The 26,506-nt window shown below is 32.0% G+C and overlaps 1 protein-coding gene across 1 annotated transcript; it reads right to left on the bottom strand.

Annotated features, from left to right (window-relative positions):
- Window positions 1-160: 160 nt before the first annotated feature.
- Window positions 161-26,506, bottom strand: LOC149491477 (uncharacterized). The gene is made up of 9 exons (XM_089698069.1): window positions 26,313-26,506; window positions 26,018-26,206; window positions 21,598-21,771; window positions 17,539-17,720; window positions 15,589-15,720; window positions 14,990-15,063; window positions 14,359-14,596; window positions 12,051-12,116; window positions 161-6,923 (listed from the first exon to the last, which is right to left on the bottom strand). Exons 2-9 carry the CDS (start codon window positions 26,201-26,203, stop codon window positions 6,821-6,823), a joined length of 1,155 nt encoding a protein of 384 aa, XP_089554195.1. The 5' UTR covers window positions 26,204-26,206; window positions 26,313-26,506; the 3' UTR covers window positions 161-6,820.

Genomic DNA, 26,506 nt, shown 5'->3' with positions numbered 1-26,506 from the left:
AGTGAATTAAAGGAAAATAAAGAAGACACTGTACTCATGCTTTAGATAAAAGTATTATCTGTTCATAGATTCTTTTATCAAAAGCATCTACTATCCAGCATATAGTTATTTTTCAAAAATAACAATAATGCGTTCACACCATCACATAAATAAAAACAACTTTACAAATTTATAATTTATTGTTTTAAGTAAAGCTAATGTAAAAAATATTAAAACCAATTTTTGAGTATAATCAAGAGTACAATGAGAATTATTTGAGAACATAATTAAATAAAATATCGTTAGAGACACACATAAAATTGGAATGTAATTGTAACCATTTCCCGCGCAGCGAGAACGTTTTGTGTCGCCATTTTAGTGTCGGCTGTATCGTCCATAAACAATCCGAATCCATAAAATTGTTCGTAAAAAAATACAAAAAATCGTTTAAAATAATCATCACAATGTAGAGAGCATTATAAAAATCAAAATGCAAAACATTCGTTGTCAGAATTTCGAAAATACAAATTTGAAAGAACATAATTTTAGGGAACCTAAGGCAAATACTATATATAGGTGTTTCAACTTATTTATACGTGTGCATATTTTTCTGTTTTTTTTTATCTGATTCTAAACATTTATATTCAATCGGTCCTACATGCAAATTATTTAAAATACCATTCAAAGAAGCACATTATTTTCAATACGTTTTCTGATGTTACGATCCAAGTAAACTATCTGATCCTAGTCCTTACAAAACACAATTTATAGAGCACACACGCAGAGCAAGTTGAAATACCCACTCTACATAAAATTAAATGACCAAAACAAGTCCAAATCATGTCAAAAACCGACAAACCCTGCGATCTTTCTCCTTTACCGTGCGTCCATCTTATTTAAGCTTGCCTTGGGCCTAATGCATCATAATATTTCGAATTTATCACTTCCTACCCGATAGCATCCAGGATGTATCACACCTAACTGGACCCGAGAATTTATCCTACACCTGTTTACTGATACCATTCTAACGTTTGACACAATAGCAGCCTTTTATTAACAGAGATTCTATCTCTTGGGACGAATAATATCACCTCTTTTAATGTCCTATTCTTGAACAATACTGGCCAATTACTCGAAGAAGAGGGTGATGATATGACATTGTAATCATGCGTAATAGAAATGTCTCGTTCATATTTTTCGTGGATTTCGAACATATGTTTTTATGCCCTATCATCACATCACAATTCTATTAAAAATCCTTGCACATGTGTATCCAAATGGGGCGAATCAAATAATTTACTGAATACCACCAAAATAAAGCACTTCCAAGTTTTTCGTAAACACTTAAGCAAGAATCTAATGAAATGTTACTTATTTTAAAGAAAAATAAATACTTTTTTGTCAAAAATTTCTAGCACCCCGACGATTATGGTTTTTATATTATATTTCTCCCACTTACACACACATACACAAGAATCGACTATGGAAATTATCAAAGGACAGTGCATAGTTATAGCCATCTAAAATTAAATTTTAGAAGAGCAAATTATACACAAACAAATCACTGTAGAAGCATCAAATAACCCTGAAAAGTTACATTGTATGTTCTAATCGATACTAATGATGAAATACACAGAAATACTATACTAGCATAGACTTATACACATTATATTATGGCGACAGGGAAATTGACAGACATCGATTATATAGTTATATTGATTATTGGGCGAAACCACGAATACAAGTTTTAAATGCATGTGCAAATTTGTACGTGTGCAAGGAATTTCCGTGCAGAAAATGCAATTCGTTTCTTTAAATACGTATTTTTAGGATGTCCTAAATGGCATCGATCACGGCCAATTCACGCGATTTTTATACTTGATACTATATTTCTTTTTTAAGCGATTCATATTTCAATATGATGGTAGTTTAAACTTCGACATTGCGCTCCAACGCTTATTCGACTGTGTCTCTCAATAATGCTACTTACACACTATACGATAATCAAGGGAGAATTCGATGTAGGGCCCGCACATTTGATCTACCGATTAAAAAGGACCAGCATGGGATTAAAAAGTATCAACATGTGGTCGTACAAGGTATCTAATGCACGAGACTTACAGAGAATGACGCGTTAGTGTGTACCCAGCATGGGAACCCATATTCGTGATTTCACCATATAAGAGATACTTCGTAATAAACACCAAGAATTTAATTGTACAACAAACATACATGTACCGAAGTATCTCAAACTTACTTACTATGAGATTACTCTAATTTGTCATGGATTAAGACCAGCTATATATACGTATAGACGAGCAAAATATTTGAGCACTACGTTAAAATGTTTTCGAAAATTAAATAACAATTATAAAATTGTCCTCGTAAAGAACCGTCTATCCGGGTACTATAATACAACCTAAATATTTGGTTATACTGTATAAATAATAGATGGCTGACTTTGGGCGAAGCAAGAGTTACATTTTTATTTGAAAATGTATGGAAATTGGGAGGCGCTATTTATTCTATGTAGTTATACTCTACATATTACGATCCATAAACGTTTCTTAAAATTATTCTCAAACTACTTTAAAACATTAAATTATATATTATGCTTATAATACTGTGGTATGTTACAAGAGATTTATTTGTCAATTTATACTGAATTAGGGGGTTCTTTTAAGCCCTAAATCTAACACCCATTTTTAACACTACCCAAAGTCAGCTATAAAAAAATCTACAATACGTTTCACATTTGAAAAATCTTTATATTATTGTAATAAAACGATATAAAATTGACTTTATCAAATGAACAATGACCGCATCATTTCGAGTGCATCCATATAGACGCGTTGAGTATTTAAACACACAAAATCTTAAACTATTGACACACAGTTGCTAACTGAGCTTGTCCCGGAGACCCGAGTGCGATGCGGAGTGATTTTAGAAGAATCGAGAACAAATCTACACTTTTCAATACTTTTATTACTTATCTCTCTATGTAAATAAACAAAAAAAATAAAATCTCTCTATGTAAACTGAATTTTAATATTTTCCAAGAAAATTGTTACGAGAATGTTTTACGAGACAAATAATTTATGTCCATTTCATTAAACAGACATTAAATTTATTAACTTGCCTGCAAGTGGTTACCAAAATATTTTTTACCGTTGATTCTTATTTTATGTCACACAGAAGTGGAATCACACTATTGAATTTTTAACATTAACTGATGATTTACCCACAAATACCTATGTCAATTCCAGTAAGATTTGTTCTCGACGCTAAACACTCCACACATCCACACATTAAAGTAAACAGCATTGGTATATAAAAAATTTGGTAAAAAACATTCATAAATGCTAAAACTATAATACAGCTACCAAAGTATGGAATGTTGCTTACATAACAATCTCATTGGATTACAGATCCAAAAAATATAATAAAATGACAACTTACTCTAAGAGTACTCTATAAATATAATGTTAAAACTTACTTATACCGTATCAGGTTGATTATGCAGATCTTACAACTACTGGAATGTATAGAGATATAATTTTTTTTTAATCTTGAAAAAAAAACATGTTAGTTCTTATACCCCTTATAATTAATGGTTAGAAATACCCAAACCTTTATAAAATATATAAAATTTTGAATAAAAAAAATTAAAAAATCGAACGCATACTACATCGATTTAGTTACACTAACATTAAAACTCCGCTGTACATATAATTCGTGACCGTTCCCTTCACGGCGCCGGAGTGAATTAAAAGTACTTAAGACAGTCACAACATCTTCATTGAGCTCTTCGATTTTTTTATTCATAAAGAAAGTAGACCTAAATAAAGGCGGCAATGTCAGAAAGCTTTAACTTATTTGTGAGGTGAGAGAAGGACGGCATGTGTCGTGACGACAGACGTAGGGTTTCGATATCCGCATCGTTTATAACCCGAGTCGTTATTTAATCGAATCAGAAATTGGCTCCAATATCGTTGTCTCGTTCGCACAAGGGCAGTATATAGCACGCTATCTCGCTTGTACAGTAAAATAGACACCAAGGAGATGATTCGATTGTATAACGACTCGAGTCTAGCTACCTCTAACCGATTCACCTCAAACAATAGATCTAACGTCTCGAATATTCGATTTGTCGACTTGATAACGATGGGATGATTTAGAAATTAAAGCTTCGAGTCGTGGTAAAGTATAACTTGAAATATACACCGAGAAAACTATACCAGACCGTGTAAAATTGTACTCAAATAAAATGGCAATTTCAATGTATTCATATAAAATAAAATAATGGAATGTATCTGATAAAATCGCTAATCATAACTTACTTGTAATTTTTTTGTAATAAAAACGCGGTAAATGATCGAAATGTTAAAAAAATATAACTTAACAGTCGTTTATGAGGTACATATTAATTTTCCTTACCTATCAATCGTGATTTGTTCTTATTACATATAATAAAATATAAAAAAATGTATACATCCACGGACTAAATAATAATTAATTGTACGTAAAAGATTGTCATATCGAAAACTATGTGATCCTAAAGTAAAATTAAAACTAAGTAAAGCATACGTTTATAAAATGAATATTATACACAATATAATATTTTGTACTGTGAGGTTATGCTTTGTCTGCCCTCAACTACGTTTTAGCATAATCGAATTTCGACACAACTGAATATATATTTTGTACACTGAATGGCATCTTTGATTAACCTAAGTTTAAAAGCTGCCCTGTCAAAAAATTGTACTTTAGTCATCAATAAAATCTCTTGTAGTTCAATATAATAGCAAACCTTGTGTGATAAATATACATATACAATAACAGAGAGCCGATACAATGTTTCACGTTACATAATAAAATTCGTCATATACAGGATAATTACTTAAAATTAAATGGTATTCCGTGTACAGACCATGGTTAAAACTAAGTAAGTCACTAACATACGATACATCCTGTATATACATATAATATATATAAAATAAAACTGATAAGTATATATTCTATATTACTTTTGTTCAAATCAGTCTTTGGAACTTATGTGGTGGAATGTATATTGAAAAAAAAATAACATTACTCAACAGTGCCTTTGGTAAACAAATATGACCGTAAATATAAAAATATTAAAAAAAAACATAAATTCTCAATAATGATTGATGCATGGATGAAAAGATAAGCGTGAAGTGTATGTATTAAAATGGTTGAAATACTTTCTATATTATTACATTCTACATAATTACTGGCTTTACCAAAAACTAATTGTATAATACGTTGACTTGTGGTCAGATAGACAGTAAAATGTTTATAGCTATATGTATTAAACATTGAACTTCTCTGGTAAGGTCGCATCTATCACATAAGTATAAAAAATATCAAAAATATTCAATAGTGAGGAAAAGTGGTATAAAATGTAATTCGTTACGAATAGGCGGAAAAATGTAATCGTAGTTTAAATCGAGGTTTTTTTAGAATAGTGTCGTTGTCTATTTAAAACCTTACCACAAAAGTTAACCGTCTTTCAAGCAGAAGTCAACGACCGAAATTGTAAACTTTAGGGGTATTAATATATTATACAGATATTTATAAATCAATTAGCAAGAATAATTCAGCAAATGTAAAGAGGTCTCGAGACGAAAGTTATTTTATTTAAAAATAATGTAAATGGCAACTTTATGGTGAAATAATAATGAACTTCTGTCGTAAAATAAGTGTTAGCTGTGACGTCAATTTATTAATTGAAGTGATAATAAAAACTTGTGGTATAATAAATATAGTTTATATATATACTTTAAAAAAAAAACAATTTCTTCTATCCACATAAGATGTCTCGAAACTTCTTTACAGTTATAGAGAAAATCTTCAATCAATTGTGCAAAATTATAAAGAGAGCGTATTTCTCATAGATTATAAAATATCTACAATAGACAAAATACAGAGGAGATGCAGATGCAAAAACTTACTTATTCATTTCAAAAAACAGCCTTTCCGCGTTACCCTTAATATTATTTTTGAACCTTTCATTTTGAACTTTTATTTTTAATTTATTCATTGTATAAATCGAAAATCGAATGTTATCTTTAAAATTACTTTTGCATTTGATTCGCATACGAATAGATTTAAGAAAATATTAAAACAATCATAATTGATTCAACACAGGATTCAATAATAAAAATAAAAATCCCTTGTACTGACTTGCAATACGTTAAAGTTAACAAGACGACTAGTATAATTATTAAATTGACAATTGAATCGATGTATAAATAAATGTTACCAATTAAAATCTAAAATCTTGTCATCTCATTATGGTAAGAGTATAATTGAGCATAATCAAGCCAATACTTCGTTACAAAGCACTATAAGACTTAGAACCATCTATAAGACTTAGAACCATAGAATAAAATATCCAGCATAGAGATTCGTAAATAACTGAGCATACCGCTAACCGATATATAACACAGGCAGTTAAATTCGTAATAATTCGATGAGAAAGATAAAATAAGAGTATTCACAGGAGAGGAGCAAAGTCACATTCCTTATAGAAGTCATAGCGCTGCACCAAGATACACGACAACCTCATTTAAACGAGTAATATATGACTATAGCAAGATTTGACAAGTTCAGAAGTGGCAAAGCGTCAAGACGAGTCGGAAAATATCAATTTTTCGTGAAAAGGAGATGATTTTTTTTTTTTTTTCATACATTTGGGGGTCGAAAATTACTTGAAGGAGAATACCATATTCTTCCAAGTGCACTGTTGAGTAAACAATCGGGCTAGTTCAATGGGGTCGATAAGATCGTCGTTGTGTCTCGGCCGGCGGGGTTTGGATCATACGGTCTCCGCGCTAGCTTCGTTCTTCGGCTCCGCTTGTTCGGTGGCTTCTGCGGGCGGGAACTGGGCCCCTTCTGCCGCGGTTGTAGTTGCCGTGTAGCTGAAATGTGCAGTGGGTAATTAGTACTGTGTTTTGGAACGTTTTTTAAGGGGATTAGAGCAAGATATAATGTTAATTAGTAATAATAAATATCCTTAATTGCACATAGAAAGATGTATATTAGTACTGTATTCCGTGAGTTTTGTTTAGTTATAGGATAACAGAGTAAGGTATAGGTTGTTGTTAGTACATAATAATATAGTTTACTGTACATAAAAAGAGAAATAGAGCACATGAAAGAGATATCTAAATATCTTCCTCTCTAATGCTATTTGTATGTGTTTATATAAAATAAAGAAAGAATATTTATTATTAATAAATAGATAAAACAGAGTTAGATGTAAATGTCGCATATAATTATGGACTTGTAGATTGAAATTGCATTGTTACAAGAAAATAAAATGGCGTATTACATTCGCTCGCGTTCATGGCTTTATTGTATCATATTTTTCTAGATAGCTATCGCTATTAATATCACTGAATAGAGTTGTTAGAAATGTTATAAATAGAACTAGACATATCGATCTTTGATATAAAGAACGGCGTGAATAAGGTTTTATAACACCTTCATTTTGTGACAAATATTGTTGTTCATTGTTCAGTATCATTATATTTTAAATTTTATGTATTTGGGAACGCATAGTTTTATATCAGGATGTTTATTTATTTTTAAAGAAAATTGTTTCGTAATGTATAGGTTGTGTACGTAAGCTTAATTTCCATAAAAATGTAATAGGTTTAAATAAATTGTATTCGCTTGCGCAATTATTTACAATATCTCAACAATTCGCTGCACAATGAAGAATGTTACTAGGTATGCCAAATCCCTTGAAATTGTGTCTCAGTAAAGCCTGTATGTATACAAATACACTAGTTTTTGTCGTAGTCAAAAATACCAAGTAGTTTTGATTTTATACGCATTCAAAGTTTCGAAAAATATCGAGTCCCGCTAATAGTCACGTGACCGCTTGTGACGTCACGTCACAACGCACCGCGCGGCCGCGTCCCCGCGCGGTGTGTATAAAGCAAAATTACCAATCTTCTATTGGATGATACGTGTAATATTCAAGACCAAATCTAAAAAATAAAATATATATCAAACTAGATGATATGTTCAACGATTCTGTTTAATCAAAAACATAAAATATTAAAATTTACTCGATAAAAAAAAATCACCAAGTTAGCTCTAATTTTCACCCTTTTACGTTTTCTACTTGACATGGTAATACTCATTAAGATTTTTTTTTCATAAACAATTATATTAAAACATTTGCAAGATATTTGTCAGAGCATTTTGTGTAATTACTTTTAGTTTTGGTTTTATCTGCGATAATAATAAGTACTTAATATATATAAATATATATACCCTGTTTTTGTTTAATTCTTCCCCCGACCAACTTATATTTTAGTATAGTTCTCCATATCATTCTCAACTTAAAACAAGAAAAAATCTTACTAGCCATCTACCTATACTTAGCCCATACGAGCAGAGCAGAAGCACAGTCTAGTATACAAGTAAATAAAAACAAAACAATATATATACAAGTAAATATAAACTGTATATTAAAACTTGTATAGAAAACAAAGGATAACGCAAAACAGCTGCAATGTTCTCAAAATATTATAATATGTATGTATGTAGCTTACGTCCTTTGCAACTATAAAAAACAACTTATCCGGCGAATTGGTAGTTGTATTTTTACATTTAGGAACAACACATGATTTTCTGGTATTTGGATTGGACATTTTTAAAAGTATTTAATTATAATTTCGACGGCACAGGCGCGCGATCGCTAGCGGACTGAGTGAGCCAGATTGAGCGTGTTGTAGTGTGACGTCACACCATCACCGGGCGTTTACAACTTCTTTTACTTCTAAATCGGAAACTAATTGACGTATCGAAGTAATTTTTTCACTAGTATTATTTATTTTTGACAGAGAATATGGAGTGCTAATAATCAAAATTAGTGAACATTCTCCATTGCCACATATTATGAAATTGCCAATTTTCTATTAGCGAAATTAACTGGTAGTTTTACCTAAAAACAAATAAATATGATTCGACATCTCTTTAAATAATTTAAGTTATATCACTTATAACTCAAAAACGGCTGAACGGATTTTAATAAAATTTTGTTCTCTAGATTTTTATCTGTTTGGGTTACAAGAACTGTTAAAATTTTGACAAACAAGTCAAAAACCGGGCGGAAATATGGCGAGCATTTAGTTAATATAAAAAAGATATTATATCTGTTAGTAATAAGTTCAAAACCCGTTTTCAGTGAGTTGCGAAAAACAAAAATATTGTTGTTTTGATACGCGAGGCCATTGACACAAAATAAAACAGGAAAGTGAACAACAAAGTTTAAAATCAACAGGTTTAGAAGCAATAACCCAATGATTACATAGGGCTATAGTCACGCGAGAACTGAGCGATTTGTAAGCTTTCTAACAAACAATATTACGAAAGAGAATTTCTCAATGTTGGTACTAATAAATATCTTAGTTTATAAATACCGATTCGTCATTTAAAAACACGTTGTTTGGTAGTTTTTTAGCAGATTTTCCTCAATAAATAAAAAGTGTTAGACTTGTTGAACTGTAACTAAATTTAGACACAATGTAACTGACTACGGACTCTATTCGTATAAATATCGTAATATGCTAAAAGCCTGTACATGCATGATTCAATCTGAAGGCATATCGGACAGCGGAAAGCGGAAACAAACCCGCTTGCTCGCCCAACGTGAACTTAATCTAATTACGGACGCCGCAACGGCATAATATCAAAGTACGAAATAAATACAGTATACGCACGCATAGAGAATCTGAACGTCGTTTATTTCAGCCAACATTCTTCCGCCGACCGTGTACACAGGTTTAAAATTAGACACAAGTTTAGAACCACCCACGTGACTCACAAACTATGGACTAAACAGGTAAGCCGGGAGCGCATATCAACTGCGCGGATCAATAATGCATCTCGTCTGATTGTGCACGCAGTAAACGTCTATATTCGCAGCGCGTTAAAGGTCGAAATTGGCGGAATTAAAAAAAAACCGGGTCTAGATTTCGGATGCTAGGCATCTCGCTGACGCAACATCGCGCGCAGATCAATAACCGTTAATAATATACACACACGTGACATGTCTGTGTATTCTGCGTACATTTAGGTACTGCGCTTCGTTACAGGGGGGTTGCCTAGCAACGGTGTCGCTATTATAATTGAGTTTCAGGTTTTAGTCCGTTGTCTGTTATGCTTCGCGAATACCCTTTGGCTACGGGGGATCGGATCATTAATGCACTCGAAATTGAATTTTAAGCCGACGCTATGGACTTTGTTAATTTGATCTCTCCCCTGTATTTTGACTGAGCTTTAGCGTTGCATGTTATGATTTTATGTACGGGTATAAAATGAGAGATGAATTTAATATTTTTTGGTTTTTATAAGTAACATTCAAATGAGAATTTTTTAGGCAAAAGATGCGGGTTCGAAATTCGAATCCCTATCCGTGATCGATTTTTTTTTTCTATTGTATATTAAATTTTCATGACCGATGAAATAAAACAAAGAAACAAATACATACCCAAAAAGGATTGATTTTAAGACATATCATGTTAACTAGCTTTCCGCGCGCGGCTTAGCCCGCAAAACTTAACAAATTATATACTAAAACCTTCCTCAAGCACCACTCTATCTATTAAAAACAACGCATTTAAATCTGTTGCGGAGATTTCAAGATTTAAGCATACATAGGGACATAGGGACAGAGAAAGCGACTTTGTTTTATACTATGTAGTGATAACGCAGAGTTAGTATATTTATTCTTGTAATAAAAATACAAAACATTACCTACGGGGTAAGTTTTAAATCTATGAATACGATCTTTAGATAATTTAAAGCTCTTTAAACGGTAGACAATATCCTCTCTAAGTAAAAAATTTAATAAAGAACATCGCAAGCAAATCCAGTAATCTACACCTGCACCTACACCCTTTTATAAAGGGAAATGAGAGATTATGAGCCATCGCTGAGCGAGAAATATTCAATAAATTCGCAATCATTTTAATACGCTGCTGCATATCTTATGATAGTTAAATCTAGAATATCTTTAAGATCTCACTTATTTTGATATTTAAAAAAATTGACATTTTTCCATTTGTATATCAGTGAAAAATAGATAAATCTACAAACAGACTGAGATTCTTTTAGCATAAATAATACATTCTGAAGTGTATTTTAGCATAAATAATACATATTATATAAGTTTGCCAAATATACTAGCAGTGCCACGCGGTTTCACTCGCGCTTTCAATACCAGCTTTACAAATTTAGCCAAGTATCATCAAAAACCGTTCAGTAGTTTACGCGTGAGAGAGTACATACTAAACGAACATAAATCATAAAATCTGTTCAATAGTTTACTGGTTAGCGAGTACTAAACAAACAATCGATCTAAACGATCAGTGAAACATCAGACATCAAAAATTAACACCACCCCAAAGCATTTCACTTTGAACATAATATTCATAACAAATACAAGTATCATTCGCAAAACATTCGCACAACACGCTTGAGCATTCAATTATGTCCAATTTGTAGGTATCAATATTAATGGGACGCCTAAGGGCTAGGGTCGGATATGAACAGTCCCCTGTAAAATCAATCAGTTCAACAGACAGGAAATTTTGCGACCCTAATTGTATACAAGCTTATATATAAACATCATGTCTGCTGTCTGGCAAATATCAATTTAAAATATATGAAATCGCATTGCTGGATATTGAATACATAATTTAGTAGACGGGTAAAAGACGCATGATACAATACAATATGTACAATGTACATTGAGGTACAAAATTCAAAAGTGAACAGTATGTACTATGTTTTATAAAATACACAATAGTTAAAAGGAGCTACAAAGGTATAGGCACATTGAATGATTGAATGGTCAAAGATTGATGGTCAAAGGCATAATGAACAGTATAGGTTCATAGATAGGCATAGAGATGTTTAGTAAAGTTACCCGTAACACAGTAAAAAGATATACAGAAGGACAGTATTGTTTTATAGAAAGGTTAAAATAAATATAAGAGGTGCGGAAAACATAAATAAATAAAACTCACTTATCAATATCTCGATAGTCGTTAAGATTGTCCGGACGCCACTTGTTGCCAACCATGTTGTGAACGCTAGAATTGTTCCAGGGATTAAAATAATAAAAAATAAATAATATACATACAGGGAAAAAAAATAAACATATCCTCTGTCACTCAGGAATATATATTTCTAATGGCGATAGAATTTTTAAATCGGTCCAGTAATTTAGGAGTTTATGCAATACAAACAAACAATAAAATATTTTATTTTTAGAATGATATACAGTGTAGATTACGTGGTTTAAGATAAATAAATAATTTTTAATAACTAGTTTATATAAGGAGGTATTATTTAAGGTACTCCTACCAAGGGTTTTAGAAGTTTTGATAAAATCTCCGAAATTTGTATGTACAGTGTAAACTCTATATAACGTCACATAAGGGACCGTGCATTTTTCGACGTTATAGAGAGTGGTCGTTAAATGGAGAGAAAGGGAAAATTGCATGATTGGTCCCGAGACAGGAATATTATTTTGACATTGCCTACGAAACCATGTTATCATCGCTTGATCAAGGTCTTCATATTGAGGTTTCTTCAATTTTTTGGCAGATCGTCCATCTTCTTCGGCATGCAGAATTTTTTCTTTATTTTTCTACGACTGCATTTCTGAGAATCTTCGGTATGTCAGTAAAAAAGAATGTACACAACTACATTTTCATTGATTTCGGCAACTTAGTCAGTACTTCCTAGTCCTAGTTCCTAGTGTTAATGTCTTATTGTGGTCGTTAATTAGAGTGAGCGTGATGCTATATGGAGTGTATTATTGTATAGACAACAATATAAACCAACCAAAGTCGAGAAATCTTGACGTTATACGGAGGTTGACGTTAAATGGAGTGTCGTTATATAGAGTTTACACTGTATTTGGAAATACCCAAGGTAATATTTTCTGTATTATTTTTTTAAACGTCTAAAAAATTTTTGTTGGGTCAACCGTCTATTGCTTGCCAGTGAGATATTATATTGTATGAGATTTGGCGAAAATTTGTTGAAATCATCTCGTTTATTTATTTGAAAATATGAAATTTCGTAGGAATATTATATTTAGTTATTTGCATAAGTATAAATAGATAGTATTTTTATTTCGTTGGTCATCGGTATTATAAATTGTTTTGGGCATGCATAAAAAGGTACGTAGGTTCGAATCCTGCACATGGGAATTTAACTTTTATCATAGTTAGAAATTGGTAAATGCTGATATTTAATTATTTGTAGATATGTTCGTCGATAAATTTAGCATAAGAAAAAATACATTCTAAATATAGCTCAAGGTGCATAAAAATACTAAAAATAAATTATGAATAAAACTTCGATGAAATAATAAACAACAAGCAAGCTATATGATGAACATGATACAATGGCTCTCATGACTTATATAATAAAGTATGTTATCGAATAATATTTTGTGATCTTAAGAACCATTGTAATTATTTGTGACATTTGGTGTGACGAAATTGGACATCTATTTTTATAGGTACCATTTGTATATAGACTTTTTCTTATTTCACTACGATACAATAATTTTATCGGAACTTTAGTGTGAATAAAAATAAGATTTATCGCAATTTGCAATTAAGTAATTTTATTTTGTTTATTCACTAAATATTTATTTATTATTCACGGAAATTGATAGCAACCATTTAAATGGGTGAATTTAAATAAATCATACCGTATACTAAATTCACCCCAAGAAATCTCCCGCTGTTTTTTAAATTTCCCACAAAACTTATCCCACATTTTTAAGTTATTGCATAGCTTCTATTGCGGGCCTTGAGCGCGGGGACCGATTCCAGAAATTCCGTAACGAAAAAACCTCACGCTCCCCACTCCGACGGACGCGGAGGTGTGGATTGAAGGCATAGCATGCAATAGCTTTACCGCGGCAGTCCCCGAGTGCCACACGTCTTTTTAAATTCTACAACTCAAATTTTATTCATTCTTCAATTTTCACATGTTTTTCGAAAAGATAAATTCAAGTCTGCCTACTGAGCCGACGGTCCCGGGTTCGATTCCCGGTCAGGGCAAATATTTGTGTGATGAACTCAATTATATTTTGTTCTTGGGTCTGGGTGTTATTATCTATATATATGTATTTATTAAATATTATATTTATCGTCGCCTAGTAGACACAACACAAGCCTTAATTGAGCTTACTGTGGGACTAGGTCGATTTGTGTAATAATGTCCTATAATATTTATTTATTTATTATTTATTTAAGTATCCAAATATTTCGTCACACCAAAGCCCCCCCTCCATATAACCCCCCAACTCACACGTGCATCTGATCGCCTTGCGCGCTCAGCTGCGCCAAGTAGGCCGCTTGCTTGCGATGGTGGTACATGTGCACTCGCAGGCAGGACGGGTTGCGCATGCGCTTCTGGCATATCTCGCACTGGAGCGTGCCCTCGCGCGTGTCGTGCTTGTCGCGTATGTGCACTTTCAGGTTGTAGCGGTTCGCGAAGAACCGGTGGCATGATGGACACTTGACGCCGCCCGTTTTGCAGTTCCAACCTTTTTTTTTTTGTAGTGTAGTGACGTAGTTGGAGTTAGTTGTGTTGGTTTCGACGGGTGGGGCGAAATTGTCAGCGTGGCTTTATTGTATTGTATAAAGGTATCCGTATGCTCTTGAAAATGTTTGCTAAGTTATGATGGTAAGGCGGTAAAACGTTAAGAATTTGATAATAAAGAATTGATAATAAAAAATTCAATAATTTGATAGTGACAGTATCTTGGATTTAACTAAAATAAATTAATTACGTTGTATTTATTAATATAGTTAAAACAAAATCAATCAAAAAATCTAAAAATTAAAACTTCAATTGTATAAAAAAAGAAGTGAAGAATAGAAACATTTCTTTACGCTGACAATTTTGCCCCGACTTGCTATCTAATTACAATACATACCAGTTTCCTTAGCCGAGTCGGGGACAACCAAGATATTATGAAACATGTCGCTGTCGAAGTCAATCAGGGGTTCGCTGAAATGTTTTATGATAAAATAAAAAGAAATAAAATAAAAAATAAACACTAATTGCGCAGGCGCATGTGAGAGCAACCAATTGTTATTAGAACTACAGATCGTCTTTGTGATATTGACAAAAAAAGTAATTTAAGTGTAAATTTTAGAATAACAAAATTTAAAGTTTAAATAGGTAGTAGAAGGAATGGTAATCATGGAGTTACCATGATGCAAATGTCTTATAGCAGTATTATTCCAGTGTGACAAAGTGACGGCTCTACACGACCTATATTAGTGCTGTCATTTTTCCACACTGGAAATAATACTGCTTCAAGACATCATGGTATGAGGCAAGTACTTTTTTGACTTACAACCCCACCATTCAGCTGTTCATTTTCTTTGTAATAAGAACTCCAGCATCCTATAAAATATATATTACAAAGACGATCCACAAAAAAAACGATACTATACAAACGTAACTAAAAGGTGCTCAAGTGCGTTCGATTCTAGCTCTAATTGCTCTAGACATAAGGCCCAAACTCACCCGGCACCGTCACTAAATGCGCCTTCGGATCCATACTCGCTGTTTTCTGCGTGCGACGGGCTATCGTTGTTCACCGGCCGCAGCTTCTTCTTCGTGTTCGTCGTGGTCTTGTTCGGCGTGTTCTTCATTAATCTATTTAAAATTAAATATTTTATAAATAAATTCTAATGTGCGTGATTGTCATACTTCTTCAAAAAACTCTTCCAATTTTTTTTTACGAACACCAGCGAAGTTGCGGGCGAAAGTAAATTCAAATTTATCATTTATAAATTGAACTTAAAGTAATAATTAATATCTGTTTCTCTTTTAACACAATATATTTTTTCAGCTTATCCCGTGTTAACACGGGATAAAAAAGTTTACTCGGTAAATATAGTATTTTAATTGAAAATTGCATGATGACGAATTTTTAAGATCAGTCGATTAAGTTTCAGTTATATCACAACAAACAAACCGAGAAAGAAAAATAACCCTCTTCATATAATTTTAGAAATGGAACAATACTTCAAAAAACATAAGCTCCGCATCGAATGGACAGTTTCAAAACAAAACAATTCATAATCCGTCATACGAAAATGCACCAATACAATCCTTTAAGCCTCTCAATTTTCCCCTTTACAAATTGCACTCGAAACATGTACAAACAAACATAACTGTCCATCAAGGGATTTGATTGCACGCATTATATACTGTAACAAGATTGTTCGCTAATAGTGCATGGGGTGGACCGTGGTCATGTATACAAATGAATACGACTATGTTCGCGTTTCAATTTGGTACAATAATCAACATATACGGTAGTATAGTGAAAGTTCTCGTAAACAAGAGGAAATTAAAAACGAGCCCATTGATATAATATGTTTTACATTTGTTTTTTGACGTAGTTAGGCATCACGTTAAATATGCATTTTATAGGATGATACTTTGAAGTTATAAATGGATACTTGAATGTTACTTATAGTTTTTTTTTTTTTTTGCATAATACATTTTCCATATAATTACTAAATAATCAATTAAAAATAATATGCGCTAAATAACATAAAAGTAAGTAAGCTCTAACCAGACACTAACGATCTACCGAATTTCTTCTATAAAATAAAGAACTTACGCACAAACTTTTCACCATACTTATTACCAAGTTGTTTTATATGAATGGCGAATGACGTAATGTCTCAAGCGATTGAATCAGTTGTCAGTGACCTAGATTCTCCATCTTGAGGGTACAAATTGTATCCTTCTGGTGAAAAAACAGTGTGATCCTACCTATATCCTAAGTGTTGTTATATAGCAGTGAATATGAGTAACGAGATGATATAAGGAAATATATTTCAGTCGAATTTCTTCTTTTAAATCATGTATGACAGGAAATAACACAGGTATGTGTATTTGTAGCGCATTATAAATTCGCTTCATAAATGGTTTATTGTAAACTATAAATACAATACGAAAACTATAAAGACAAAAGACCACACATTTTAAAATATAGGTGACAATCTTATCCCTGCAATATCTTCGTAACAACCCGAAAGATACAGTAACATATTTATTGATTGCCTATTGTAGGATATATTTCGCTAACACAAAACAAATAAACAACGCATGGTACGTTAGTAATAAGTTGATCATGTCGTATAACTTTCATAATATAATTGGGTATTTGCTACTCTTAAAAACTCTTAAAAAAAATACTTTTCATAATTCTTACTATCCTGCAAGTGTGTTTGTTTACTTGTATACTTCCTTTCACCACACAAGCAGAAAACTTGTTATATAAAAAACTTCAAGTAATCTAAATCCCTAAAGATCAGACCGTTTCAAAACCTGCTCGTAGCCTAGTCCTTTGGTACCAAAGCCGGCACATCAGCTGGTACCTCCGTAGTTGGTTTCACTTGAGGCTCGACACATTTGGGCATCCTATCACACTTAAAAACTAACTTATAAGGATCTCACCGTTTCAAAGGGCTCCTGGTAGCTTCCTCCTTCGGTATCAAAGCCGGCACATCAGCTGGTACTTCAGTGGTTGGTGTATCTTCAGGCTGGACCCACTCTGGCATGCTGTCACTGGTCGGTTCGTTTGGCTGCGAGCGCGGCGTGAATGAGTCTTCCGACGCTGGCGGTGGTGATTCGCTCTTCTGAAAGTAATAAGTATATTATAGGAAGGATAGATTTGGTTGATAATATAGATATGATAGGTGTGTTTTTCAATGTTTAGAATTATAGGTAAACCAGAATCTTATGGCAATTAAGGAAATCAAAATTTTGAGTGTGCAACCCTAGGGAAAATGGACTGAACGATCTTGATCCTGCGTATTTTTTATTTTGTCCTCGATATCATTAGTCACATTACATAACTGGACAATACTGTACTTAATAATGAGATATCCACTTAATATTATGTATGTACATACTTACATAATATTATATAATATACATTTTACTTTTATACAGTTAATACATATTATTATTTATATATACCTATATTTGTATATTCATTGTCAGTATGCTTAGATCATTAAGTAATGGATAACACACGCAGGCGTTTCCCCTTTTGCCGAGGTATAAGATTATTCGAATCGAAAAATCTTATGCTTTCATAAAAACTACTTGCGTAATCGATTACGAACACTCTGCGTATTCGTAAAACATCGAAAGGACGTCTGCGAGTGCTCCGCTAAAAATGCCGTTTTGCACTGTCAAGTCTTGCAGAAGCAATTCAAACATGTCGAATATTAAAAAAGATGGAATAACCTTTCATTTGTGTATATTTTTTTATTTTTTTAACGTACATTTCTAATTAAATGCAATTTCTAATAATCGTCGATGTATCGTTTAGCGATATGATCAAGACAAATAATCGAGTCATGTGTGTACTCGATCATTGATGCGGCCTCACGAGACTATCATGGAAAGAAAATATACAAATTTAATCTTTATGAACTAAGCGATAAAGTTGAATTTAGAACGCGATATTGAACCGCACTCCCCACGAGACTATAAAGTGATGTAGCGAGACTATCTTGAAGAGAAAATATACAAATTTAATCTTTACGAACTAAGCGATAAAGTTGAATTTAGAACGCGATATTGAACCGCACTCCCCACGAGACTATAAAGTGATGTAGCGAGACTATCTTGAAGAGAAATTCAAATTTAATCTTTATGAACTTAGTGATAGAGTTGAATTTAAAAACTCGTCGCTTAAAAGGTCGTTAATTTTTACGACTTTCTTAGTGACGGACTGCTTTTAACTTGAACGTCGATAAAAAAATATTTTTCTAAGTATAATTTGAAATGAGATGAGAATTAATCTTTATTATATTAAAATTTTACACAACTGCATAAAAAGGAGTATAATGTTTATTTTGTAAGTCTTGTATATATTTATTAAAATTTACGCTCGGTTACTTTTAACTGGCAGAACATTTTAATGGTACGGAACCCTTCGTGCGCGAGTCCGACTCGCATTTAGCCGTTTTTTTTGTAATGTTAATCTTGTAATTATTCTATTATGTAATCTATACTAATATTATAAAGCTGAAGAGTTTGTTTGTTTGTTTGAACGCGCTATTCTCGGGAACTACTGGTCCGATTTGAAAAATTCTTTCGGTGTTAGATAGCCCATTTATCGAGGAAGGTATATATCATCACGCTACGACCAACAGGAGTGGAGCCACGGGGGTGAAACCGCGCGGAGCAGCTACTTTATTTATATGTATGTACGAATATTGCGTCTATTTCAGATTTACAAAAAATCCCGCTTTAAGGCTAAGGTGGATTGAATGCTGTGGGAGAAAATCAGAATGGACACCTCGGTACAGAAATAATAAAAATTTCTGGACCGATATTTATTTTATTGAATATAATACGTGATGTGTTGAATAAATACATATTCAAATACAAATAAAATGGCGTTTTATTGTTTTTTCGTATGCATATAATAATGGTTACAAATGACCTGTGTAGTATTTTTTATGAATATAATATTAATGTTATTTCTAATTTCAACAAAATTATTATTTTTGTAATATCGATATGGTTACATCCCTTTAGAGCGATTGTATTATTACGTATATGTATAGAGATTTTTCTGTGTAATCGATGTATGTGTGCAAAAACATGCTAGTCTGTCCATTTTGTAATAGTTTGAGTTTGTAAAGACACAAATTATTTTTGTGAATGTGTGATAGTGTTTCAAAGTGTGAGTTACCCTCCCCGCACCAAAACCGGCAGAAAGTTTAGTTAGAACATTTGCCAGCGTGCTCCATCCATTACTTAATGATCTAAGTCAGTATGCCATGTGAAAATATCGATATAATGATAATGTAGATGAAAACTAGACTGCTAAATATTTTTTTATAAAATAAAATAAAAATAAAATAAAACTATGTTTATTTTCGTTAGTATTAACAGATAAACACATTATAAAATTGACTTGGACAGCTTGGACTTGACAAATAGCCGTATTGGAAACTCCTGTAATAAGTTTTCATAAAATTATATTCTAATCAACAAACCACAACAAACAATATTATAGTTACCTACATGTTATATTTTTTAATTTAAAGTATCAAAACGGGTAAGTCCATTTTACCAATAAAATCTTCAAAATTGAAAATTGTGATGTGTTTGACCCTTCTTCATCAAATATTTTTCTATACACATTATAAACAACACCTCTTGCTTGTGATCGCAGCGGCTTTTTCGACATTTTCTAAGATTTTTTAGACAAAATCCTAAAAATTATTCATCTACTGCAAAAAAGACAAATAATTTGACAACCAATTTGAAAGTTGTCAAATAAGTTGCCACATGAAAATCTTTTATTTCTTAAATATAAATATGCCATCAGATTCTGGTAGACCTATATACTGTGTAATAGTTGTATGAGCGGATACAACACTGTAATTTAGAGAGGCTATATTGTCAATAATGGTAAGAGTATACAGAACAGAACCATATAATTTTCCTTGAAAATAGCTGTCATGATTAATTGTTCCTTAAAGGGCCGATTTTTCAATGCTTGGATAAAACTTATCCGTCCAATAAAGTATTAATATATAATATAACATGATAATATCAAAATGTCACGTAAACTGTCAAATACGGGCAATTAGAATACGTTTTTAAAATGGTAGTTTTATAGATTATTCGACGAATAAGTTTTATCCAAGCATTGAAAAATCGGCCCTAAGTCTAATGAAAATTAAGTAATTCCAATGTGATCTTTGTGTTTTGCTTATCTATGAGCCTTAATCTGTTCATATCAAGAAACAGAATATATTAAGTATATCATGCTAACATGTGAACCTAACAATGTATTGAAATGGCAAAAAAAATACTGAATATCCTGGTATGCAACATTTGATGCAAATATTATGCAAGTCATTAATATATAATACTATATCAAAATTTATTATGAATTGCATCATGTGTATCAAATCATAACTTGTATGATTTTCACATTATATTCCAAAAATAAAGAATAAGAATCTTTTAAATGCTAGTAGTCGCCCAGAAATACGACCATAGCCATAAAAAAGAAGTGTATTTTTAAGCATGTCTGTGTGAAATACATGGTAGTGTGTGTAATGTTTTTTAATTGATTTGTTGTTTTTTGTCTGCATTATTTTAGAATGATGCACTCATTCTCTGTATAAACTATAGATGTGCCAAATTTATTACATCTCCATTCGCACAATTTTTATTTGAAGTTATTTCTTTACATATCATTTTAATTTAAATATTCGTAACATCACTAGCTGTACAAAACCGCCGACAAAGTATTTCTGTAGTGTGTAATTCTGATGTAAGTCTATTTTACTGTAAAGTATCATCCAAATCCGTCCCATAGTTATTTCGTGATTGAGTAACAAACATGCATCTACCTTCACAAAACTTTTCACATTTTTGAGTATACATAACCATCCAATCGTTTTTTGGTGCAACAAACATACCTCCATCCATCCTCACATTTTATTCGCATTTATAACATTAGTAGTATAGATATACCTCTCGGCCACTAGTAAGGCCCTTGACTTGCAGCAGTTCCGCTGTATGCAAAAAGCCGGACAGTTCCTGCTGCCGCACATGCACCTCCCCCCTGTACATGAACTGCAGCAGTTGCTTCAACTCCTGGTGTGCTACATCCTTGAGAATCACTATTGGATGTTCGCATGGGTTCATCTGTGAAAGAGGTGTGATGTAAGTTCGTTTGTAGTTATTGGTCTAAGATCCGGGATTAGAAAACTTAAGAAACTGGAAGGCTTATGATAGCAGAGATTTTTATAAATTAATAACATTAAAATCGGCCTATAAAAAATTGTTTCATCTGATTAACAGATGAGGGTATATCTTTGTAAACCCGGATCTTAGGCTATATAATTTCTATCTTGAATACTCTTGGCTTTCCTGTCTCTAATTTATTTTTGCATGTTAAAGTAAAAACTGCACTGTATTTAATTGAATAATTCACAAAGTTGGAACTTTGGAGGTGACTGTGCAACATTTTAATAAATAGTTCATAGAGATTAATCTGTTATCAAATTAAGGTTTCTCATTTGTTACAGAAGATATAGATTGCAATTGTTAATATACTACATTAAAAATCACACCAAAGCCTGCCTTCATGCTACTAAGGGCCGATTTTTCAATGTTTGGATAAAACTTATTCGTTGAATAATGTATAAAACTACCATTTTAAAAATGTATTCTAATTGCCCGTATTTGACAGTTTACGTGACATTTTAATATTATAGTGTAATACTTTATTGGACGGATAAGTTTTATCCAAGCATTGAAAAATCAGCCCTTAGAAATGTAGGTATAAAATAATAGTTAATTTTATCCTTTGTATTATGGAAGTATTGCACTATGTGATTATGTCTTATGAAGGCAATTTCATTCCATGGTATATAATTTTGTCACAAGAGAATGACTTGTTGTAAGTATTTTAGATTCGTTTTTATTATGTGGTTGTATTGCTAGCAACTCAAACTCAAACACTTATTTATTCAATTATACTTCTTCGAGAAGCACTTTTGAAACATCCTACTAATCCTACTAATATTATAAATGCGAAAGTTTGTATGGATGTATGGATGTATGGATGTATGGATGTTTGTTACTCTTTCACGTAAAAACTACTGAACCGATTACAATGAAATTTAGCACACATATAGAGGGTAACTTGGATTAACACATAGGATAGTTTTTATCCCGGAAATCCCACGGGAACGGGAACTATGCGGGTTTTCCTTTGCAAACGCGGGCGAAGCCGCGGGCGGAAATCTAGTATTATAAATGCGAAAGTTTGTATGGATGTTTGTTACTCTTTCACGTAAAAACTACTGATCCGATTACAATGAAATTTAGCACACATATAGAGGGTAACTTGGAAATTGGAATAACACATAGGATAGGTTTTATCCCGGAAATCCCACGGGAACGGGAACTATGCGAGATTTTCTTTGAAAACGCGGGCGAAGCCGCGGGCGGAAATCTAGTTCATACATATTTTTAACATTTACCACCGATTCGGAAAGCAGTATCTATGGAGACATAACAACTGTATGAGATTGTTAATGACTGCAACTTGTTAAGACTAATAATACTGGTATAAGCAATGATATTATATATAGAAACAAGAGGTAGATACGTCATCAACGCACCAAAACTGATTCCGTGAATTGGTCCTATTTGGGACCAATGCAATCAGTCAGATTGTCACCGGTCCCAGTGAGCGTATATGCCGATAGGTACATTAAAGTTGTCGAAAATGCCTTCCTGTGTGTTCAGAAAGTGCACGTATTCGTGCAAAAAAATAAAAAAAGATAAAGGAATATCATATCACAGCAAAATATATTAAATTATTACAGTTTAAGAGTAAAAATAACAATTTACAATTCTTTATGAATGACACTTGCTTGACACGTGTATTGAAATAATGAAAGGGATAAAACATTGCTTCAATCACTAGTGTGACAAAGCTAGCGTACACTGTGTTCAAAGATTATCATGTAGATACGATTATTGAAAATAGAACGGTTATTTTATTAATTTCGATTTGGGTAAATACTTGATTATTTTTATATTTAAATCCACAGTTTACATCCAGTGCATATAATTAACAAATATAGCTATTTATTATATACAATGAAATCGTGATGCCAAAAATGTTTGTTTGCAATAATAAAATGATAAATAAAAATAAAATGATGTTAACTAAATATACGTAAACATTAAAGAAAAGATTATCGCTACTGACGAAAAATGCTATTTGCTTTTCTGTAAATAGCTATTGAACATAAATTTTATTTGTGTTTTAGATAAAAAAGGCTTATAACTACTTCATCCTTTCTTTTATTTCATCCTTTTTTTTTCATCTAGGCACCACTATTATTATAATTATCCTACAAGTTGGAGTGATGACCTTGTACGGGTTTCGGGAACTGCCTTGAAACGAATAGCGTAAGATCGGTCCTTATGGAGTTCTATAAGGAGGATTATGCAGTATGCTCAGCAGTGGGTGTTTATCGGGTGAAATGATGATGACCGAAAACGAACACCACAGCTAGTAATAAATACTTAATACAGTTATATCTCCAAAAAAAAATTTTTTTTTCATTGTAATACGACATCATAATAATCATAAAATAGTAAATGAAATTGTCACATTTATTTACTTGTGCAGGAAACCTAACATCTATATTCTATAACATTGAACCTTCTGTGTCGTTAGTCTATGCCAATTACCATGGCAACTATTTGTTTATTTATATTTAATTGGCGAATTCTTATGACTTTTGCTTACACCTGCGCGGAAGTGACAAACTATCTTTGTCTTTTTTGTTTATATCATTTTATTAGAGCCATCTCTCTTATACAGTCTGTCAATGTAATAAATTAAGTAAAATGAAAATTGTATTTGTGTGTGCCTGACACTGCATATGAAGCATTTTTTTTGGATATATTGTGAGTATATAACGTATCTATACATAAAATATCATTGGGTATAAGTATCTAATTTAACTCACTGTCATGAAATACTATGATTGGAATAGAAAAAAAATTGCATGTACTTTATGCAATTCAGTTTGATAGTATACCTTGATCACATATTTAAAAATTCCTTATGGTATTTTTATTATTAGTTTTATGACTAGAAAATTAAAAATGCTCATAATATTTTAAACATTCAATATTTTGATGTTTAACAGCATTTCTACTCATTATTTAACATCAATAATGATAATTTTTGTTTCATTAAATAATACTTCAAGTAGTTAGTAACTTGTGTATAAAATTTTTCCTCACAATTCAATAATAGAGGTTTTTTTTTATTCATCCCTACTTCATAAATAATGTAAGACAATAAATAGTCTTGGCAATTTTAAATAAATTTGGTGCTAGTAAAATTTCATTAAAAGCTCCATAATGGAATATTTTCATTATTCATGCATGTATAATAAAGCAACATCATATCATTTTTTTGCTTTCGTTAAACCAAAAAGTTCCTTTGTTATTTGCCTGCATCCCCCTGCATTAAATTTTGGATGCGAACAACATGATAAGATGTTTGCACCAAAATTTCAGGAGCATGTACATGCCTAAACATATGCAACACCTTTGATGTATCCTTCTAAGTTATGCAAACTTGAAAACTTGTGTAGTGTTTACATAATGAATGTGTGATTGCCATCATAACAAACTTTTACTGTATACAGTAAGCTAAGCTGTTTTTTAATAACATGGATTTGTTATTTTATTTATAATATTTGTTCATTATGAAAGTGTTTATAAATTTCCATTTTTAAATACTTATTTTTAGAATGTTGATTCTTCCTAATGATTTATGTTTGATAGAACCAACTGGATGAATATTTTATATTCAGATGTAAAATACTTGAAGTCTTTTGCATTAAGTATAATAATAATTTTGTCATGACTCATAAATGCAATATGATGCATGAATTAAAATGTTAAATATATTTAAATGTATGATTTACTGAGAATATGTTATTTCAAATGTAAAACCTGTATGTTATATTTATTGAAAGGTGACTCAATAAAGCTACAGGTCTTGTAAGAATAATAATTAGTTATTAACAATAAAGATCAAAGTTATGAAATTTCAAGTAAATAGTAAATCAATGGAGGCAACTAATTAATATTGATAGTGTAATATTAACATAAACACTGAAATCTACAAATGTTAATAACAAAGGGTGATTAATTGGATTTATGTACACACAGATAAGACATTGAGTAAATTAACAAGTACTTCAACTTACTTATGCATAGAATATTCACATACCAATTATCCATCAAGTACTTATTGATTTATATGAAAAATGTCTGCTCGAAATATATATATACATATACTTTAAAGGAAAACATGAAACTAACAAAGGTGATTTATAATGAGTCATACCTTAAAGAGTTCCTTGAAGTAAGGACTGCAGACGGACAAGATGAGTTTATGTGCATGGACGTACTGACCGCCAGCCGCCAACGTCACGTCTACTAGATCTTCGCCATCAAGTAAAGCTTGAAAAGACTGCGCCAAATTTGCGTGGAAATCATTCCACCTCAATGAAAACTGTTCAGGCACTGCCATTGCCTGAAAAACACCACCGTCGAATAAAAAAACGACGCCTGTAATTTACGCCTGAGCGTACAATCCGCACTACGGGCTACGCGTCCACACAATGAAAACTAACACTTACTGAAAAACAATCATAAACACAAATATTAACTGCCCACGTACGCGCCTCACTACACACAGGGAAGGTGTATGTTGTGAATATACATATTAACGAATATAAATACTTAAAACAACGATCTATGTATAATAAATATTTCTGTCTGGCATTGCAATCAATAGGTACACCGTACACGGAAAATATCAAAATGTCGCTTG

Source organism: Colias philodice, chromosome 1 (genome assembly GCF_061535455.1).
Source record: "Colias philodice isolate Cphi_HAF_F1 chromosome 1, ilColPhil1 Martin Lab GWU primary, whole genome shotgun sequence".
In the NCBI taxonomy this organism is placed as follows: Eukaryota; Metazoa; Arthropoda; class Insecta; order Lepidoptera; family Pieridae; genus Colias; species Colias philodice.
Note: the sequence above shows the minus strand (reverse complement) of the source record. Positions and strands in the feature narration are given on the sequence as shown.